At 43.1% G+C, this 20,520-nt stretch overlaps 2 protein-coding genes across 2 annotated transcripts; one reads left to right on the top strand and one right to left on the bottom strand.

The window, feature by feature from the left end:
• The first annotated feature begins 8,464 nt into the window (after positions 1-8,464).
• Positions 8,465-9,326, top strand: LOC123430730 (late embryogenesis abundant protein 19-like). Its single transcript, XM_045114576.1, has 2 exons — positions 8,465-8,729; positions 8,834-9,326. The coding sequence occupies exons 1-2, from the start codon at positions 8,568-8,570 to the stop codon at positions 9,098-9,100; spliced, it is 429 nt and encodes a 142-aa protein (XP_044970511.1). The 5' UTR covers positions 8,465-8,567; the 3' UTR covers positions 9,101-9,326.
• Positions 9,327-11,558: 2,232 nt separating this feature from the next.
• On the bottom strand, positions 11,559-18,982 carry LOC123427649 (probable potassium transporter 15). The gene is made up of 10 exons (XM_045111740.1): positions 18,495-18,982; positions 16,391-16,619; positions 16,036-16,290; positions 15,828-15,878; positions 15,469-15,729; positions 15,080-15,132; positions 14,763-14,877; positions 14,376-14,630; positions 13,741-14,263; positions 11,559-12,469 (listed from the first exon to the last, which is right to left on the bottom strand). The coding sequence occupies exons 1-10, from the start codon at positions 18,807-18,809 to the stop codon at positions 11,953-11,955; spliced, it is 2,574 nt and encodes an 857-aa protein (XP_044967675.1). The 5' UTR covers positions 18,810-18,982; the 3' UTR covers positions 11,559-11,952.
• Between the last annotated feature and the right edge of the window lie 1,538 nt (positions 18,983-20,520).

Below are 20,520 nucleotides of genomic sequence, written 5' to 3'. Positions count from 1 at the left end.
GACTTAACCTAATTATCATCAACCACCAAAAAGGGGGAGATTGTAAGTGCATCTAGTGCCCCTTAGTGATTTTGGTGGTTTGAAGACTTATAGGTTAAGTATCTAATGTGTTTGTGAGTGTACACATGATCTATAAGTCATTGAGGAGTTTGAGATATTTGAAGAATATCGACCCCTAAAAATATATGTCTTCAGTTGAAGAAATTGGTCTGAAGCTGAAGAAATGAATCGTGAGGAATCTGCGATGAAATTGATATTCCTCATGAAGATACTGATATTGAGAAGACCGGTGGTTCCTGAAGAAAATCGTTCTGAAGAAATTGAAGCGTGAAGATTTACGTTTTCTGTTTTACTTTCTTCGCATTTGATGAATATGAACACCGTACTGTTAAAGGGGGTCAAAGTAACACTATTGAATGAATTTCCTCATGATGCTCAACCCAAGCCTAATCCTATCAAAAGCCTCAAGTGAGGAATATGAGTGACATGAGGACTCTCACAGTTGAGGGTTCCGACCGTTTCGATAACCACGCCAAGTCATTGGTCTTATCCACTTCAACGGTCATATTATTTAAGGGCATTAGTGTCAAATCATGCCGGGATGCTCCCAGGCTATAAATAGCCACCCCCCACAACCACTAGCTGGTTGGCTGCTCCGTTAGAAACTGACACTTGTCATAAGAGCAACCCAAATTCCTCACAGCTTTCGAGAGTAATCCATCAGTGAGGAAATACCCCATACACCGAAACCACAAACCAAACCTAGTGATTGAGCATCACTGAAGAAGTTGTTCCTGTGTGGGACTGAAGCCTTTTACCTTTGAGGACTGTGCATCCTCTAGACGGTTAGGCGTCATGGTCTAGAGCAATCCAGCAGTCAATTGTGGATCGCCGGGTGACCAAGTTTGTGAGGGTTTGGAAGTCTGCCCTGAAGACTTACCACGAGTGTTGGGTGATGACTGTGTGTCCTTAGCTCAAGGAGAATACGGTAGGGACTGTGTGTCCCGGATTGGGTGTCCTTTGGTTTCAATACCAAGCCGCTCCAAACCAGATGTACAACTGTCACAGCAGTTGGAACTGGGTCATCAACAACAGTCTTCACTAAGAATCGGGTTCTAATTCCTCAACTCTTTACTTTCTCTGTATTATGTGTTGATGACTTTCACTGTGACTGTTTGAAGAATTTGCTGAAGACTTTCTCTGAATTTCCTCAACCCCAAATTCTTCACAATAGTTAATCATCATATGTATTCTGCATGCCTGCTTACTGTGCAATCTGTTTTCACATTCTTCACTCTGTAATACTGCTGTTGTGAACGTTTGCACGTCTGATCCTTTACTGTTTCCGCTGTAAGTTAGTCATCAGTGAGGAATTTCCTCAAAAGGATTTTCCTCAGTGATGAAATTCTAAAAATCTCCTATTCACCCCCCCCTCTAGTCGATATAACGCATTGCCTAACAGTACGTACGAAGTAAAGAAGGTTCTCTGCCCTCTAGGATTGGAGGTGCAGAAAATACATGCATGCCCTAATGACTGCATCCTCTATCGCGGTAAGTACGAGGATTTGAACGCATGCCCGGTATGCAGTGCATTGCGGTATAAGATCAGACGAGATGACCCTGGTGATGTTGAGGGCGAGCACCCCAGGAAGTGGGTTCTTGCAAAGGTGATGTGGTATGCTCCTATAATACCACGGTTGAAACATTTGTTCAGAAACAAAGAGCATGCCAAATTGATGCGATGGCATAAGGAAGACCATAAGAAAGACGGGAAGTTGAGAGCACCCGCTGATGGGTCGCAGTGGAGAAAAATTGAGAGAAGGTGGGGGACTTTGCACGTGACGCAAGGAGTGTATGGTTTGTTTTAACTGCATATGGCATTAATCCTTTTGGGGAGCAGAGCAACAATCATAGCACCTGGCCCATGACTCTATGTATCTATAACCTTCCTTCTTGGTTGTGCATGAAGCGGAAGTTCATTATGATGTCAGTGCTCATCCAAGGACCTAAGCAACCCGGCAATGACATTGATGTGTACCTAAGGTCATTAGTTGAAGAACTTTCACAGTTGTGGAATGGAAAAGGTGTACGTGTGTTGGATGAGCACAAACAACCGAAATTTGACCTACATGCGTTGTTGTTCGTAACCATCAATGCTTGGCCTGCTCTCGGTAACCTTTTATGACAGACAAACAAGGGATATCACACATGCACGTACTATTTAGATGACACCGAAAGTATATATTTGGACAAATGCAGGAAGAATGTGTACCTAGGACATCGTCGAATTTTTTCGACCAACCATCAATTTTGAAAGAAAGGCAAGCATTTCAAAGGTGAGGCAGATCACCGGAAGAAGCTTGCCCTCCGTACTGGTGATCACATACTTGATATGGTCAATGATTTACAAGTAATCTTTGGAAAGGATCCTGGCGGACAATCTGTTCCAAATGACGCTGAGGGATGCACACCCATGTGTAAGAAGAAATCTATATTTTGGGACCTACCCTATTGGAAAGATCTAGAGGTACGCTCTGCAATCGACGTGATGCACGTGACGAAGAATGTTTGCGTGAACCTGCTAGGCTTCTTGGGCGTGTATGGGAAGACAAAAGATACACCGGAGGCACGGGAGGACCAACAACATGTGCACAAAAAAGATGACATGCATTCAAAGCAGTATGAAGGTCTTGCCAACTACGCTCTTATCAAAGAGGAGAAGGAAATCCTCTTTGAACGCATCCTCACTACAAAGGTCTCGTTTGGCTTCTCGTCCAATATAAAGGGAATAATAAATATGGCACAGAAAAAATTCCAGAACCTAAAGTCTCATGACTACCACGTGATTATGACGCAACTGCTTCCGGTTGCATTAAGGGGGCTTCTACCGAAAATATTCGATTAGCCATTGTGAATCTATGTGCATTCCTCAATGCAATCTCTTAGAAGGTAATCGATCCAGAAATCATACCAAGGTTAAAGAGTGATTTGGTGCAATGTCTTGTCAGTTTCGAGTTGGTGTTCCCACCATCCTTCTTCAATATCATGACGCACGTCCTAGTTCATCTAGTCGACGAGATTGACATTCTAGGCCATGTATTTCTACACAATATGTTCTCCTTTGAGAGGTTCGTGGGAATCTTAGAATATATGTTTGTAACCTGCTAGGCCAGAAGGAAGCATCTCCACGTGCCATCAAACAGAGGAGGTCATTGGGTTTTGTGTTGACTTCATTCGTGACCTTAAGAAAATTGGTCTCCCTCAATCGCGGTATGAGGGGAGACTGACTCGAAAAGGCACGCTAGGAGCGAACTCAATAATATGTAGGGACGAACATTCTTGGGCTCAAGCACACTACACAGTTCTACATAATTCTACCTTGGTGACTCTGTATGTCAATGAACACAAGAATATTTTGCGCTCCAAACACCCGGAGCAGTGTGACGACTGGATTACATGTGAACACATCAGGACTTTTGGCGGTTGGTTGCAAACACATCTCATGGGTGACAACACTGTTGAAGATGAGGTGTACTCGGCTGTATTGACTTACAAAGGGTACGAGATAAATGAGAATACGTTTTACACAATCGCCCAAGATCAAAAGAGCACCAACCAAAACAGTTGTGTACGCTTTGATGCAGCAATCAAGAGGGGAAAGGACACACATTATGGTTACATAGTGGACATATTATGGTTCCAACCTGGGGTGCTAGAGACACTTTGTGGTGTTATTGCTGCCAGACTCGTTGTTGTTGGTGGCGACACAGCAGGAGCAACGGATATAGCAAGATTCAAGTTCAGCACTATTAAGAACTCTATGCAAGTACACACCAGGAAGAAAGGAAAGAAAGATAGAAAGAATGGGGAGGCAGGAAAATCTGAGAATGCACGCGAACAAGTCATAGGTAAAAAAGGGGATGTTTCAGTGATGCTCGTTCAATGGGTAGCGACTTAGAATTCTCTTTTGAGAAAATCCACGATAGTTTTTGAGCGCATGTTATATGGAAATGTAATCATCTCTTCCAAGCGAGTATGCACCGACATGGTTGAAACATTGCAGGATGTGGAGGGTGTGGTCAAACATGTGGCAAAGGAGACTGAAGAGAAGGAAGAAGAATATGTTCATCAAGGGGTTTGGAGAAGAGAAAGGTGAAGATGGAGCATTGGCGGCCTCCGAGAAGGAGGTACGCCGGGCCAAATGAAAATCTTAGGATGAAACTACTGTGGTATGCTCTCTCACGCGGCAGTTCGCGAGCTATTGGACTTACAAGAGCGTACAAGGGCAGATTTCATTTTTCTTTCCGAGTCCCATTTGAATAAATGTAAAGTTGATGAGTTGTGTAGCATTTTAAATTTTGAGTCTATCTTTGTAGTGGAAAGTGGTGATCAGGCTGGTGGCCTTGTTCTCTTTTATCAAAAGTTGAATAAAATTGAGTTAAACTATGTATCATCTTACTTTATTGATATTTTGTTTATGCGTGACGATACGGTACAATGGCGGTTCACGGGTTTATATGGCCGCCCAACCTGGAATGAACGTTATATGTCTTGGGAAGATATTCACAATTTGCATAGAAAAGGCAACCATCCTTGGATGGTTACGGGGGATTTCATTGAAATTTTATATCCTTTGGAAAAACAGGGCGGCAATGCGAGACCAAGTGGGATTATGAGGGATTTCCGTGAATGCCTCGTGGATTGTGGACTAGAGGGTTTAGGTTACATCAATGACCCTTTTACTTGGAGAAGGGGTGAAATTCAAGAGAGTCTTGATCGAGTAGTTTGCAATGTTGGGTGGGCACACAAATTCCCTCGAGCAGTGTTGATCAATGAAGAACAAGTTCGTTGTGACCATCGTCCGCTTGTCCTGGATATGGATTTTTTTGGGATATCTTCAAGCAACCTGAGAGGCGTGTGGATTTTTTTGAAGCTAGGTGGTTAAAGAAAGAGACAGTCACAGAAATTGTGAAAGCTTCTTGGGAAAGAGCAAAGCTAGCAGGTATTGGACCTTCACTTGCTGGTCGAATGAGAGTTGTGTATTATGATCAACATTCCTGGGATGGGATAGGGAAATTCTCAAAAGCCTAAAGCAGAGAATTAATAAATTAAAAAAGGGGTATAAATACTGAAGTGTGGCCCTTTGAGTACAAGATCTCGTGGTCGTCAGAAGGAAATTATTGTGTTAACTGAAAAAGGGATCAAGAGTAAATCTTCTCGATACAAGGAGGTCGTGTTAACCGGTTGATGCACGGGATCGCAATACGCCCTTCTTCAATAGTGCAGCTACGACCCAAAAATATATATAAAGAAACTACTAGATGATTCTTGGATTTGAAGAAAACACAAGGAGTTGAAGGATCATATTACTAATTATTTTTTAAAGCTTTTCAGTTCGAAAATGCATTACCTGAATCAACAAGTGTTGTCCCTCGTCCAAAAGAGAGTGTCGGCTGAAATGAACAATACTCTTACTGCCCCATTGATATGTCTCCAACTTATCAATAATTTATGAAATATTCATGCTAGGATTGCCTATGTTTATAACACTTTTATGGTTTTGATGCACTTTATATGATTTATTTAGAACTAACCCGGACTGACGCTATTTTTAGCATAATTACTATGGTGTTGTTCTTTGTGTAGAAGATGAAAGTTCTCGGAATCGCTTGAAACTTTTTTACGGTTTTTTTGAAATGTATGAGCAATATTGGAGCGAAGAACCACAAGAGGGGAGCCACCTCTGGGCCAAAAGCCAATAGGGTGCGGCCACCCCCTGGCTACGGCCTGATGGCTTGTGGGGCCCACGTGGCTTCGTTAAGCGTGATTCCAATGCCAAAAGTCCTATATATAGAGAAACCCTCAGAAATAAACAAAGAACTTTTGCTCCACCGCCGAAACTCTCTCTATCGACGAAAAAACCATCTTGGAGCCTTTCTAGTTTCCTGTCACAGAGGGGAAATCATCTCCGGTGGCCAACTTCATCATCCCGGTGGAGGCCATGATGAGGAGGGAGTACTTCACCCTCGGGGCTATGGGTATGTACCGGTAGCTATGTGTTCAATTTCTCTCTCTCTCTCTCTCTCTCATGTTCTTGAGATGGCATGATCTTGATGTATCACGAGCTTTGTTAATATAGTTGGATCATATGGTTCTTCCCTTGCTATCTTGTTGTGATGAATTGAATCTTTGCCTTTGAGATCTCGTTATGTTGGATTGAATATTTGATTTGAAAACACTTGATGTATATCTTGCATGTGAATACCCGTTTGGGGTAATCTATGGATTCACTTGATATATGTTATGGCATTAACTTGCGGATTTCTGTGACCTTGGGGATTTATTGCACGTTTTCATACTACGTTCTCCGATAGAAATATTGGGATACTCTCTGAAGTTCTTTGTGTTGGATCGAATGTGATGGATTTTGATATAACTGGCCTTAAGAATTGCACATTTCTGGGTTTTGTGTGTGAATTTTCCATGTATTTTCATCAAAATATAGGTGGACCATACAGAGTACATATTAGAAAAACCATGAGAATATATGTATAACATCATTAGGTCCCACTAGATGTCGTATTCCCTCACCGTTGTGGCTAGAGGTAAAATAAGATGTGGATACTTTCAAATTTGGAATGGGACAGACATCACGACCTCGATGCTTTGGAGTGGCACGAAGGAGAGTGACAAAAGCCTTGTCATTGTAAAACATTGGCCGAGAAAGACCTCGATCACTCTAACCCCAATCCATCTCCCTCCATTGACGGGTCAGGGAGAGTCGCTAGGTCCGCCTACATCCAAGCTCTCTCCCTACACCAGAATTGTAACCAAATGCCGTGGAGCCCTGAGTTTTTATAACAATCAGCGGTTCGATGATCACTTCTCAACATACACTTGGATAGAGATATTCATGGCTTACTCTGTGCGTGAGTAGTTAGAGAAATTATGAGAAGGGTAAGAATCCACGACAATGATATTCATCAAATTTATTGTAGTAATATATGTTGGAAAAATGGGTAAAACATCAAGAACCTAATATGATGTGAAAAGTAATTATGCAACAAATAGTTAATGAAATGAAAGAAATATCAAACTTATAACTTCATTTTTTTCAAACATGCTACATACACGTAGAACTCTAGGGGATTTTAACACATTACTAACTCTAGGAGTAATCATTGAAGAAACATGGTCCTAAAGTTTAACTGGCTGACACAAAATCTAATGCATTAGTCCCACATGTAAGTACCTAAAACAAAGACTCGAGTAGATTTTTTGGCTGTCTAAAAAACTTTAGATTTCACATCTCTAATATGTCCAACTAAAAAACATTCTAAAGCCTAGATATCAGGACAAATGAGCTTAGATTCTTCTAGAATAAATAGGATTGTTGATTGATTTACTAAAACCAAATTTTCTCCAAACTTTGAATTTTCATTTCAAATTTGGCAGAGGTTTGAAAAGCATAGTCCTAAATGGCTGAGGAAATACTTTTGCTATTTTTTTTTAGAATACTAGCCAAAAATATGTCAGTTTACTAGTACATTTACAATTCTCCCATAACTTTTATTTTTCGCCTCAAATTTGGCCAAAACTTGAAGAAGAAAAAACTATGAATTAGTTGGCTAACAGTGAGTTCAATGCCTGCTCAAGGCGAGCTAATGGGGTTGATATCCCTAGACACTAGCATGTGGTTCCCATTTGATAAATTATGGACCAAGTGGGTAGTTGTTTGGATTACGAGAATTTTTGCTACCCATTACCACCCTAAAATCCATGGTTCCAGCACCTAACAATTCATTTTGGTGCAATCTCCTAGATCTCCTGTGGTACAACCATGGGCCCGTCAATCAACGCCGTGCAAGGCACGAGTGGCCATACGCCTAACAGCCCCTTTTTTGTTAACTCTCATTGATAACTATTTCCTCTGTATCAAAAATTCAAAATACAATCCCGCAAAAAAACAAAAAAAACAAAAAAAAATACAAGACGTATTATCAATTCAAGTTTGGACTGCTAATTCTTATCTGCGGTTTTAGGTTTCCAAATTTAGAATGTGCGATCGAGTTGAGCACACCGAGATCGCTGCTGAAACATCTTGCAGGTTAATACCTCGAGCCCGGATTCATGTAACCTTCAGCTTCAAACGTGTACACCAGGATTTGGCTTCTTCGATCCGCCCCAAACAGGTCACCCAAAGGTACGTGAGGTCGGCAAGCATGGGCAAATTAAGATTCGTTCCCATTTCTTCTCCGGGGTAAAACCCTCACGGGTATGGCCGCCACGCGCACCACACAAACCGTCGACAGTCTCGCACGCACCGCCGCACCACACAACCTTGTCGACCACCCCGTGTCGCCATGCACCCGCAGCGATCGCGGCTCGTCGTACGTACGTGGAACCCCTCCACATGCCCTCGCGCCCGGCCTACAAAACCGGCGCTGCACCTCTCTCGTCCTCCCACCGTCGTACCACCGCAAGTGCAAAGTAGCTCATACGTACATCCATCGGCGCCAGACTACTGATAGATTCAGCTCCCTCCACCGACCACCAGACCCAGATCGATGGCTTCTTCTTCCGTGCTGCTCGGAGGAGGCGCGGGCGCCGCCGCCTTCACCGGCGCCGCTGCCGGCAAGGCTCTTCCCAGGCCGTGCTTCCTCGCCGCTCGCCCGCACACCGTCAGCGGGCGCCGCCTCTGCCTGCAAACCCCTCCTAGAGCGACTCCCGTACGTGCACTTGATGATATTATTACTTTTACACTGGCCGGTATTTGTTCTCGGAGATGTTATTGTATGCTTGCTGACTGTTCGTGGATTCATTCGTGCGCCAGGACGCCGTCGAGAAGGCGAAGGAGGCGGCGGGCGACGCGGCGGGCAAGGTCCAGGATGCCACGGACAACGCCGTGGAGGGCGCCAAGAGCGCCGGCGAGAGCGTGGTGGACGCGGCCAAGGATGGCGCGAGCAAGGTGAGCGAGACCGCGCAGGACCTCGGCGGGCAGGCCAAGCAGGCGGCGGAGGAAGCGTGGGACGCCACCAAGGACGCCGCGCAGAGCGTCGCCGACAACGTCGCCGCCGCGGTTGAGGATGTGAGCAAATGAGCTCAACATTTGCCGTCTGAACATTGAACCTGCATGGTGTGCATGCTAGTGTCTGTTTTGTGGGTCTCGTCATTGACGATGTATGCTTTGTACTCCCTCCGTTTCTAAATATAAGATCTTTTAGACATTACATTATAGACTAGATACGGAGTAAAATAAGTGAATCTACGTCCTAAAATATGAGTTCATAGTGGAATTTCTAAAAGGTCTTATATTTAGGAACGGAGGGAATATTAACATTGGTCAAAAGCTGTGTTGAGAAAACCTTACGCACGAGTCTAGTCGTGCACCATTATCCCAGGTCCTAACGAAAACTTGATACTCCCTCCGATCCAATCTAACTGATGTGTTTCAGTACAACTTTGTACTAAATTTATACTAAAACCACGCTCAATTAATATGGATTAGTGGGAGTAAAAAAATCAAATTGAGTTGAAGGACCGATTCTGGTTGAGTAAAATATATGTTTGATCCATCCGGAGAAACATGTGCAGACACAACCCACAGATTCAAATCATGCATGGATTCCTCTGTACACCAAATTTCACAAGTATATACTGTATATGATATGCAATGAGTGAAGAGGCTCAAAACCCAAATACCAAAATTACCAGCAATTACTTAAGTATAAATGTAATCCTTGTTTTGGGCTTAGACACCAGAAAAGGTTAGGACCCAATAAGTACCACATGGGTAATGCTAAGGGGCTTGGACCGAACGGCCCCCATCATAACACATTGCACCACGCCACCGTATACATGCATAAATTACTAAACTGATGATGTCAGTGAGATTTTTTTGGGTTTTTTAGTTTTTAAAATATTTTATCTCTTAAATAAAAAATCCGATTGAAAATTCGTTTTCATCATTAAATCCATCGTGACAAGATTTTCAAAATTAGATCTCGTATCGATATGTTTTGATGATTTTTTTGGTTAAATTTTTTCGTGTCTATTACAAATAAATTGTCATGATGTTTACACTAAAGTTGTCATGATATGTTTCAATTGCTTTTTTCTATGTTTAAAGTAAATTTTGACATGCTATAAAAATGGGAATTAAGAAACTAAAACTTGTCATGGTCAATTAGTTGAATTTGTCATGGTCCATGAAATAATTTTGACATGATTCATAATTAAAAGAAATCCGTTGTCAATTACTTTAAAAATGCATGATCAATGACTTTAATTTGGCATGAACCATAAACTAAAATTGCCATGGTGAATCACTTAAATTTGCCATGATCCATGCACTAAATTTGCCATGATACGTGTACTAAATTTGCAATGGTTCATACAAAAATATTACCATGGTCAAAATACTAAAATTGTTTGGTCAGAATACTAAAATGCCATGATCTATAAACTAAAATTTCCAGGATGAATTACTAGAAATTTCCATGATCCATGAAGTAAATTTTCCGTGGTTAATTACTAAGCGTTGACATGGTCACATAATAAATTTTGCCGTGAAAAGTAGTTAAAATACAATGGTAGCCTTACAATTTAGAAGAAAAAATTGAAACATATCATGATAATTTTAATGTAAAGAGTCATCGAAATATATCAATATGGGGTCTAGTTTTAAAAATCTCGTCGAAGCGGATTTAATGATGAAAATAGTTTATTAATCAGATTTTTTGTTTAAGAGATAAAACATTTTAAAGTTTTAGAAAACAAAAAGACTCCACTAATGTTATATGTTTCGTTGTGTATGCATGCATCTAATAATGTGACAAGATGGATGGTGATAAACGCGTTCACCCCAAATTGCTATGTGTCACATGCACGGCACTTAAAAAAATGAAATCCATGAACACTAGAACCCAAAACATATATTTATAGAAGAATCCCACCAAGGCATCAGAAATTCGGAGACGTACTCTGGGCACACGGTTTGCCACTGCAACCCATTGCAGCAACTAGGAAGGACAAAAGATCAGGTGACATGCACGTTTGCATGTCACCGTGTGCCTTGCGGCCTAAATTCAAATTTAAACATTACAAAAAAAATCTGTAAAAAATCATGCATGCTTACAGCACATATTAAGATAACCCCTAAAAAATTCAGATCAAAATTCGAAAGATAAATCGAGAAACAAAAAAGAGAAACTCAGATGTGAATAATCTACATAGAACCATTCGCAAACTATTCATGACAGATTTCTCTTTTTTGTTTCTTGATGTATGTTTCGAATTTTGATCTGAATTTTTTAGAGGTTATCTTAATATGTGATGAGTGAATGCTAGTTTAAAAGTTTTAAACACCACAACAAATCCTCCATATCTCCCTCTGATACTAACAATTGACACTGCCTTTATACGATGTCTGCATCAATTAATTCAGAACGGAGGGAGTAATAAAATTCATTCAGTCCTTGCAGGGCTGGATTCGGGTACAGAAACTAAAGCCAAGCAGTAAAAATACCAATCAAGTGTAGATAAAGAAAAGGCAAGGATAAAAAATGTACATATGTATATGTGATATATATGACCTAATGATCCTTTTCAGCTAGCACTCTCATTTCGCAAACAACAAAACTGGCCCCACAAAATCAAAGGAGCACACAACAATCTGCTGCACAAGGGAAATATACAGGTTAAATACATCATTGTGTGATGTGCCTGCCTGCTGCCACAATGCCCGCTATGTTTCGGCACCGTACAAAACTTACAGGAGCGAATGGCTCCTACCGTCCTAGTTATCACCTTCTGAATAAAGCCAGGAAAGTTGAGTGGTTTTCTTTCATCAATCACCATTGTCGTTCCTTTATATATGGTTAGTGTAATCTCTACTGGATAAGTAGATTGCCATGAACAAAACAACCTGTGCTGAAGCGGTTGGTTTTGCGTTCAGACATAAGAGGTCAGGCGCACCTGCAGCAGATTCGAGTGCGGGATGCTCATGGACACGATCGCCCTGCGGCAATTGTTCCTCAGGAACGCGAAAAAATAGTTTATGGTCAACTTCTTGAAGAACCACGAGTCCTTCCTGGCTTTGACTATGGGATTATCGATGAGATAGACAGCTCCAGATTGCTTGGCCTGCTTGATGAATGCTAGCTCCAGTTCAAGGTTCTGTGTGTAATCCAACGCAGGGTCTTGAGGCGTTGAGCAACTGGGTGTTTCAGGAATCGAGTCTACTGAAGGCGTAAAGTCCACCAGGAGAGGGGCATCAAGTGAGTAGACGCTGCCGTTTGGTGCAGTGATTATCTGTCCAGGGGTTGAAGGCTCCTCATCAGAGTCGACATCATCTTCACTCTGTAGGGACAACTCTACAGCCTCCCGCTGTATGAACTTTTCAAGGCCTTCTATCAGAAGGCGCTCAAATGTGTTATGGTGCTCTTGTTTCTTGTCTTTGTACCCGTATCTGTGCATTATCAAGTTAGCATCATAAGAAACTTTTAGAGTTGATTCCATACACTGAAGCAAACTCTCAGAATCTCACCAACAGTTTATACTTGATGGTATGTACACCAACTTTGCATGACAATTAAAAAACAATCAATAGATTTGTTTTAAGGAAACAGCAGGACTCTGCTGCGTATTTTTATTGGTTTTTTGTTAAATAATAGTAAAAAAAATAATCAATAGTTGCTCGTCAATGCACATGATTACATGAAGATACTCCCTCCGTTTCAGTTTATAAGTCCGGTCAATTTGACCAACTTAATGAGAGGCATATATTACAAAAAAATATATCATTAGAAACTTTAGATGTTCTATTTTCTAATGATATAAATTTTATATTAAAGAATATATTTTATATAAGTCAAATTGACGACCTAGGTACACGTGCATGCCTTATAAACTGTGACGGAGGGAGTACAAGATATGGTGGCATAACAAACTATACGAATAATTCATTAAAATCACAGTAATTTTCACGTTCTACCAAAATTTGTAATTCCCCCAAGCAAAATAACTAAGGTCGAGTCCATTGGTAACAATGTATTAGTGTGGGAATTGTTAAGCTTCATGCACTAGCCAACCCAACCAAAAGTCCGAACTGATGAAAGGTCTAGGCAATCCACACATACATTTCAACACCTCCTCTCATGTGTGAGGCGGGAAGTAAACACGTGAATACACTCAAGAGGCCTATACATGGACAGAGAGGAGGGCAGCAGCAATTTTTTGATAAATTGCGAAAACCAGGACTTGAACTCGAGACCTTAGGCCTGACACCAAGTTAAGCTTCCTGCACTAGCCAACGCAATCAAAAGTCCGAACTGATGGAAAGGGCTAGGCAATCCACATATACACTTCAACGGGAATAATCATGGACCAAAGCAAATCAAATTTCAAAAAAAAAAAAAGGAGCAAGACTGTGGTAACCAGGCGCTTACCGACCAGTTATTGGACTATTCTGATTTGGCATTTCTTATTTCATATTTGCTCTATACATTTCCTGTATTCTTTGCGGTTGTACGAAAGTTGAGCATGATATGGAATCTACCATTTCAAGCTAGTAGGACCACTAATTGGTATGAATGGAAAAATCACATTCATACCCTGCAATTGGAGTGCTAAAACCTGTTACTAGTTACTACTATTGGGGTTGGGGGTATTGAAGGCATAGTAATAGACAGTAGTATATGTAATTCAGATAGACCTGAACTAACGAGTCCATGTACATACCTGGCAATACAGCGGAACATGTGATAGCCCCTTGAACAGACACGCTGGAAAAGAAACCTTTCACTTTGGGGAACCGCAGGCACTGGTACATTCCTGACGCACACGAATACAATTATTGAGTGGATAGCAGGGAGGGCGGTCAGAAAATGGCCAAAAATTGCAGGAACTCCTGTCACTATCTCACTGTACACCAAGCCTAGTCCAGGCGCTCTCATTGTGCCAAGGTTGGGCCCCAGTTTTCTCATTAAATCTTTTGAAAGCTTCTGTTTGAGTTCACTGTCATATTTCAGTTTGGTTCCGTAGTTCCAGATGAACATAATCATGAGAAGACCAGATGCAAAGACCAACAGTGCCCAACCTCCATCCCCAACACTACTCAGAGCTGATGAGAAGAAAATCAGCTCCAAGGATAGGAATGTGATAAGGAATGACATGACCTTGATAATATTGGTTTCCCATATTAGAAGCATTATGATTGTAACATAGATCGTGGCCATTATCATCACCCCAATTTCAGCTATGGCTGTTCAAGATGGAACAGTGTAAGAGTGCAGAATACTGAAGCATTACAGCATATTGCATAAGCAGAGAGTTAAACATAACACATATTAGCATATCCAGTGCAATACAATTACCATATGCATTGCCGACATCAGATGTGCTTCTGAAGAGCAGAATAAAGCCCAAACAGGAAGCCAGCAGAAACCAGTTTACGACGGGAATGTATATCTTAGCCATAAATTTTCGAGATGTATGGACAATTTTGAGCCGAGGAAAGCAACCAAGTGATATGGACTGCTTTAGGCATTGGAATATAGCAATCGTCATTGTCCTACTGGCAATCAGCGCAGCTAAATTAGCAAGCAAGAAAACAGGCCAGAAAGCATTCCCTGCATAGAGAATACAGTGTAACAAGTCAGTAATCACAAATAGAATATTCACATCGCATATGAAAGAACTGCTGATGGAGTTCATTCATAAGAAAATGAAATCACAGGCATATTCAGCCACATCTGACTTACGTGGAATAGAGGCAAAGAAGATATGTTCGGGTGTCTTCTGGTTTGCAATGAGGAAAGCAGCTTGTCCTAAATAGGCCAAGACAAGGCAAGGAAGAACAAGAAGAACAAACATAGACTGCAAAGGAGAAACATGGTGGATATAAATATAATCAAGAGTAGATGAGTAGAGGATACATTAAGCAGATCTTAAATTTTATATAAAAATAATACTGAGTCTGAATGACTAAGGGTTTATAAGAAATGTTGAGTACATATAGAAACATCATCTGCATAAAGTTGGAAATAAAAGTAACACTTCAATAAACTAATGATAATACCTGAACAAATCGTACAGGAAAGTGGCAAAGATTTGAAAAGATAGCCTCAGATCCTGCAGTATAGTTGGTAAACAAATCAGTTTTTTTACCAAGACATTTAAGAAAAAAGTTCTGAACCAATAGCTGCGTTGTGGGACAACAAACAATCTAGATACATCGTAAAAATGTCTCGAAGTTAAAGCGCACCAGCAAAGTACACAACAGAAATCAAAAGAAAGAGGTGCACTTTGACAGTAAGAACATAAGATTGTGTAGTACTCCCTCCATTTCAAAATACTTGTCGTGGTTTTAGTGCAAATTTCAACTAAAACCACAACAAGTATTTCGGAACAGAGGGAGCAAATCGAATAGTACTAACTGATTAGAGGTAAACTAACTCAGACTTTTACCTGTTACACACAAAAGACAACCACCAAGGGAGAGCCAGGCCTGAAAGGGATTCCTCCCAAAATAATAAATAATGTATAGAGGATTAAACGCCTTAAAAGCTGCAGGGCCATATCTACTGAGATTACATATGCCAATTCCTCCAAGACAGCAAAACCATATCAGCAAACAAGGGCCAACTACAAATCCTATTTTGCTAGTGGCATATCTCTGTAGACTATACAGGACTATAAGAAGTGCAATTGAAATCATCACCACAACATCTGCAAATAACATTTGATGGATTAGGAAGAGGAACTAGCATATATAATGTGCAAAAGAAATAGCTTACTTTTGTTCCACTAAATAAAAGGAACTTCACCTTGTGAGGCCTTTGGTATCCCAACTTTCAAGCCACTGACAGCAGACAGCACTATTTCAATGATAAAAGAAATTAGTGGACAAAATAGTCTGCATAAACTGCAGTCGTAAAGAAAAGAAACATGTTTTGTTCTTCAATTCTTTATGATGTACCACTGAAAGTGTGTTAGAAATTGAGCACAAAGTATACATAAGAAGAAGAAACAAACCTGACATTGCTGGTGTGATAACTCCATTGGATATAAACATGGCAGTCCCAAAAAGTACTAAGCCTAAAAGTAACTTCTTCATCAAGAGTGAAGATTCAAGTTTCTCCTTTACTTTTATGGACCTCTCAAGCTCATCTGTTGGAAGCTTGAGACGGAAACTTGACATCCTCTTCTCAGCCTGAGCCTGTACTTGGTTTGGAATGAGACTCACTTTTGCATTTCTACAAATTAAAGAATACATGGCAAATATACCACCTGTGGAGTCATAAAATAACTGAAGGATGTTAAGCCTGTAATATATCCCTGTATAAATTTTTTTTAACATTACTAACTCAATTCACAACCTCAAATATACCTTCACCATCATCATTGGCCCAAAGGACAACCAAGACATACTTCACCAATGGCATCAAAATCAGAGTATACAGAACTAGTGAGAGTGCTCCCAGCACATCCTCCTCCTCAAGAATAGGGTACTTGTTGAACATGACATCAAATGTATACAGAGGACTTATTCCAATATCTCCAAAAACCACAGCAAGAGTCTGAAGAGCAAGAAATACTGTCCTGCCAAAATCAAACTCCTGCACATGTACTGAAATAACTAAACCATGCAACAGATAATGAAGGAAACATGATAAGAAAATGTAGATTCTTTATTAAAACGGTGAGGACATTACGATCTACATGCATTTAATTTCATACAGCTGCCAACAAAGATATTCTGCTGACATTTTTTTTTAACTTTTATGGTTAATCCCATAGATCGATCTCCACATAGATATTCTGCTGACAAAATATTTAACTTTTATGGTTAATCTCCTAATTAAACACATCTCCCTTTCCTGGGAAAATATATATTTCTTTTGATGATATGACTTCAATTATGGTTACTCATAGATGAAGTCACTTGAAAAAAACAGGTGAAATTATTCATACACCGACCTGACAAATCGTTCAAAATCGTAACAGTGGCCTATAATTTTAGCTTTCGTACTAACACCCATCTATTTTACTACTGCATCAAAAAATCCCTGCACTGTCTCCAATGCGGTTGCTTGGAGTAATGAAGGTAAATAGCAAAATATTTTGTTTGCTATGCAGGACAGTAGGGTGCTAATATTAGGGCGGGGAGGGGGAGGGGGGCTGCTTGAGATGGCTTCACTAAGAACTTTGAATGCATCCTTTTTGCTAGGGAACATTGCATGCATCTGGGTACAGCTTGCCACCAAAATATTATGTTCAAGGAAAATCCAATTCTCCAATTTGAAAGAAGTGATAAAATGTGACTCTTCGAGGTCTGATAGCTTGCCACCAAAATATTATGTTCAAGGACAAATCCAATTCTCCAATTTGAATGAATCGATAAGATGTGACTCTTCGAGGTCTGATAGCTTGCCACCAAAATATTATGTTCAAGGAGAAATCCAATTCTCCAATTTGAAAGAAGCGATAAAATGTGACTCTTCGAGGTCTGATAGCTTGCCACCAAAATATTATGTTCAAGTAGAAATCCAATTCCCTAATGTGAAAGGAAGAAAACGTGACTCTTCAAGGTCTTTGGAGTTGAATTGGAATCTCATTTTCATGTCGGAAGTTTCTAGTTGTACAGATTAGTTCGATAGCTGCTTTAAATCTTCCATAGCACGCATAGACAATTTTTTACTAGGATTGGACTTTTGCATTGGATAGACTACGGGTGCTTATACAAGTTCTTAAACCACCTAGAAAGAGGTACTTGCATTGGACAAGGTATTCTTAATTATGAGACTTGAAATTTGATGATTGCCCGTATTCTCGCTTTAACCACCCACAGAGCTGGAAGAGGTTCCTGCGTTGGACCTACACCGAAAGAATCTAAACATTTATGGAAGGAAAAGTGGTCTGATTTACATAACAGATGGAGGCAATCATTGTCCCCGGTGAGATTGGTAGCAGTTTACTGATTCACTTTTATGTACAAGGTATGTCATGTATGAGCAGATTGGGGTGGGTAATGGGTCGCAGAAATATCAACAGTACATGTAAGTGATACGAATTTAACTCATTAAATAAGTATCGTTCCCATTCATGCGCAAGAAAACGGTCACAAATAACATGCGCGCCTGTAATCACCATTCCCGCCACGTCCTGGTTACCAGCCCCAATGTTATGCAAACGGAATTTGGATGAAGGAACAAAACAATTTTGATGTTTCTGATCGAATAAAACACGTGTATCCCCTCGCCCAAGCACAGCCATCCTGAACCACAAGGATGCGCAGATTCGCAATCCTCCAATCCAATGGGCGGACGCTGAAGCTAATCAAAATCAGCAGCCGGGACGGGGGTGACCGCTCTCTCTCTCTCTCTCTCTCTCTCGTGGCATTCCACGCGCGCGGCATGGAGCTGCGCGCGTCGAACGCCTCGCCGCGCACGCAACCAAACGACGGATGGAGGGAAAACAGGGCGGGCCCTCACCTCGGGGTCCTCGAGCTGCTGCGCGCCGGAGACCTCGTTGCCCTCGACGTCGAACCAGTCGACGGAGGGCACGGTGCGGATCAGGCGCTGCCTGGCCTCCCGCTGCTCCTCGTCCTCGTCCTCGTAGTCGACGTTGTCCTCCTCGTCCTCGGACTCGAAGCTGCCGCCCCTGCCGGCCGCCCCGACGGCCGCGGGGCCGCCCTCCCCGCGGCGGCCCTCCAGCTCGTCGTCCTCCTCCTCCCCCGCGGACACCCAGCGCCACTCCATGGAGGGCGCCTTCCGCATGCCGGCCGCCGCCGACGACTCGGCCGCCATTCCCGGGCCGTGGCCCCGATCGGATCGAGAGGCGAGAGGACGGGGCGGGGCGGGGCGGGGCGGGGGCAGGGAAATCCGGAGGCGGAGGAAAAAATTGGGTCCGTCGTTGCGTGTCGGGGGGTGGGATGTTCGGGGCGTAGTGGAAGGGTGGGAGAGGAGAGAGCGTCAAAACCGGGACGGGAGGCGAATGGAGTGGAGCGAGCGGTTTGGCTCGCGGAGGGGAGACTGATGAGGTGGCAGCACGTGCGGACCACATGACCAGATCCAATCTCCGTCTCCCCCTCTCCGTCGATGATTTTTAGATTCTTTTTGAAAGTGTACCGCGTTGGGGGTCCTGTTTGGGACGTGTGGATTTTACATAAATTCTTTCAAGGATCCGTTTTAAAATGACTCATATTAGGGTCATTCCAACGCGGTTCAGCAAAATGGAGGTCACCAAATGTCTGCTCTCAAGGAGAGTGCTCGTTCGGTGTGACCGATCCAATAGACTCTACACAGATGGTAAATCTCTACTGTTAAAAGGGATCTGCCGTTGTGATGGTTCGACCAGAGCGATGGTTTGACCTCTCGTTCGCTCGTTCTCCTTTTCATCCTTTCATCGTTTTTTTCAATCCCTTCATAAACCAGTCAAAAAATCGTCGCTAGCACAGCCAAATATAACGGTTTAAAAAAAACACTAAACCTACGCACGCACCACCTAGCGATCCATCCCCCGTCGCTCAGACCCACCCACGTCCACCCAACCCGTCAAAAGGCAAAAAAATAAACGCGATCCACAAACGCACCTGCCTTCCCCCACGCTCTCACGATCCCCTCCTCTCTCGCGCGTTGACCGCGGCGTCATATCGCCGTCGCCGGCCTTCGTGGTCTCCCCCAACCCCGCAGTCGGCGGCGATGTCGACGGCGACCCGGATGCTTGCGCGCAGCGCCGTCCCTGGCCACCTCCTCCGCTCCGCCGCCGCCACCGCCAACCCCGCAGTCGCGACGGCGGCGCTGCTGCAACATCGCCGTCGACCCGGATGCTTGCGCGCAGCGCCGTCCCCGGCCACCTCCTCCGCTCCGCCGCCGTCACCGCCAACCCCGCAGTCGCGACGGCGGTGGTACCGCGGGGGAGTGGACCCTGCGCCGTCCTTCTACGACCCGCCGCCGACCCCGGCGAACCTGGGCATGAGCATCGTCCCGGAGAAGAAGGCGTTCGTGGTGGAGCGCTTCGGCAAGTACCTTCTCCCCTGCAGCTGGAGGATGGTCACCTACTCCTCCGACGGCTACGACCCGCCCTTCACCGCCACCCGCGTAGCAGCTCGCCTTGCCGCAGCGGTTGGGGTCGCTGGTGCCCGGTGTGGGAGCAGCCGTGGTGATGTTTTCTCAAGCCGCACCCATTAGGGAACACGACGATGAACCCGCCACCCAAGATGCCATTCCTGGCAAAGAACATGGTGGTGCCCAGCACGGCGACACCGACCCAGACAAATGCATCGTGTGCGAGCTCGCCTATCCATGGACGCCGTCCCGGCCGGACATCAACAAGATCGGCGTCCTGGGGGTCCCACACAGGAGCGAGAGGAGAGGGTGGCACCGGTGACCTCGCAGCCCTCAAGCACGTCGACAGTGATGAAGGCGAGACCGATGTTGGCTGTAGCACACGCGGCAATGCCGGCACATAATCCATGGTGCTATCAGGATCTGCCCATGCATGTCTTCAGTGGTGCGT

This window comes from Hordeum vulgare, chromosome 2H (assembly GCF_904849725.1).
Source record: "Hordeum vulgare subsp. vulgare chromosome 2H, MorexV3_pseudomolecules_assembly, whole genome shotgun sequence".
Taxonomy (NCBI): domain Eukaryota; kingdom Viridiplantae; phylum Streptophyta; class Magnoliopsida; order Poales; family Poaceae; genus Hordeum; species Hordeum vulgare.
Note: the sequence above shows the minus strand (reverse complement) of the source record. Positions and strands in the feature narration are given on the sequence as shown.

What these genes read in the sequence shown, in the direction of transcription:
- LOC123430730 (XM_045114576.1), top strand. Translation starts at nt 8,568, where the DNA reads ATGGCTTCTTCTTCCGTGCTGCTCGGAGGAGGCGCGGGCGCCGCCGCC. An exon ending in CCCCTCCTAGAGCGACTCCC is followed by an intron (nt 8,730 to 8,833) that starts GTACGTGCACTT and finishes TTCGTGCGCCAG; the next exon opens with GACGCCGTCGAGAAGGCGAA.
- LOC123427649 (XM_045111740.1), bottom strand. Translation starts at nt 18,809, where the DNA reads ATGGCGGCCGAGTCGTCGGCGGCGGCCGGCATGCGGAAGGCGCCCTCC. An exon ending in TATCACACCAGCAATGTCAG is followed by an intron (nt 15,879 to 16,035) that starts GTTTGTTTCTTC and finishes TCATTGAAATAG; the next exon opens with TGCTGTCTGCTGTCAGTGGC. An exon ending in TTCCTGTACGATTTGTTCAG is followed by an intron (nt 14,878 to 15,079) that starts GTATTATCATTA and finishes TCTCCTTTGCAG; the next exon opens with TCTATGTTTGTTCTTCTTGT.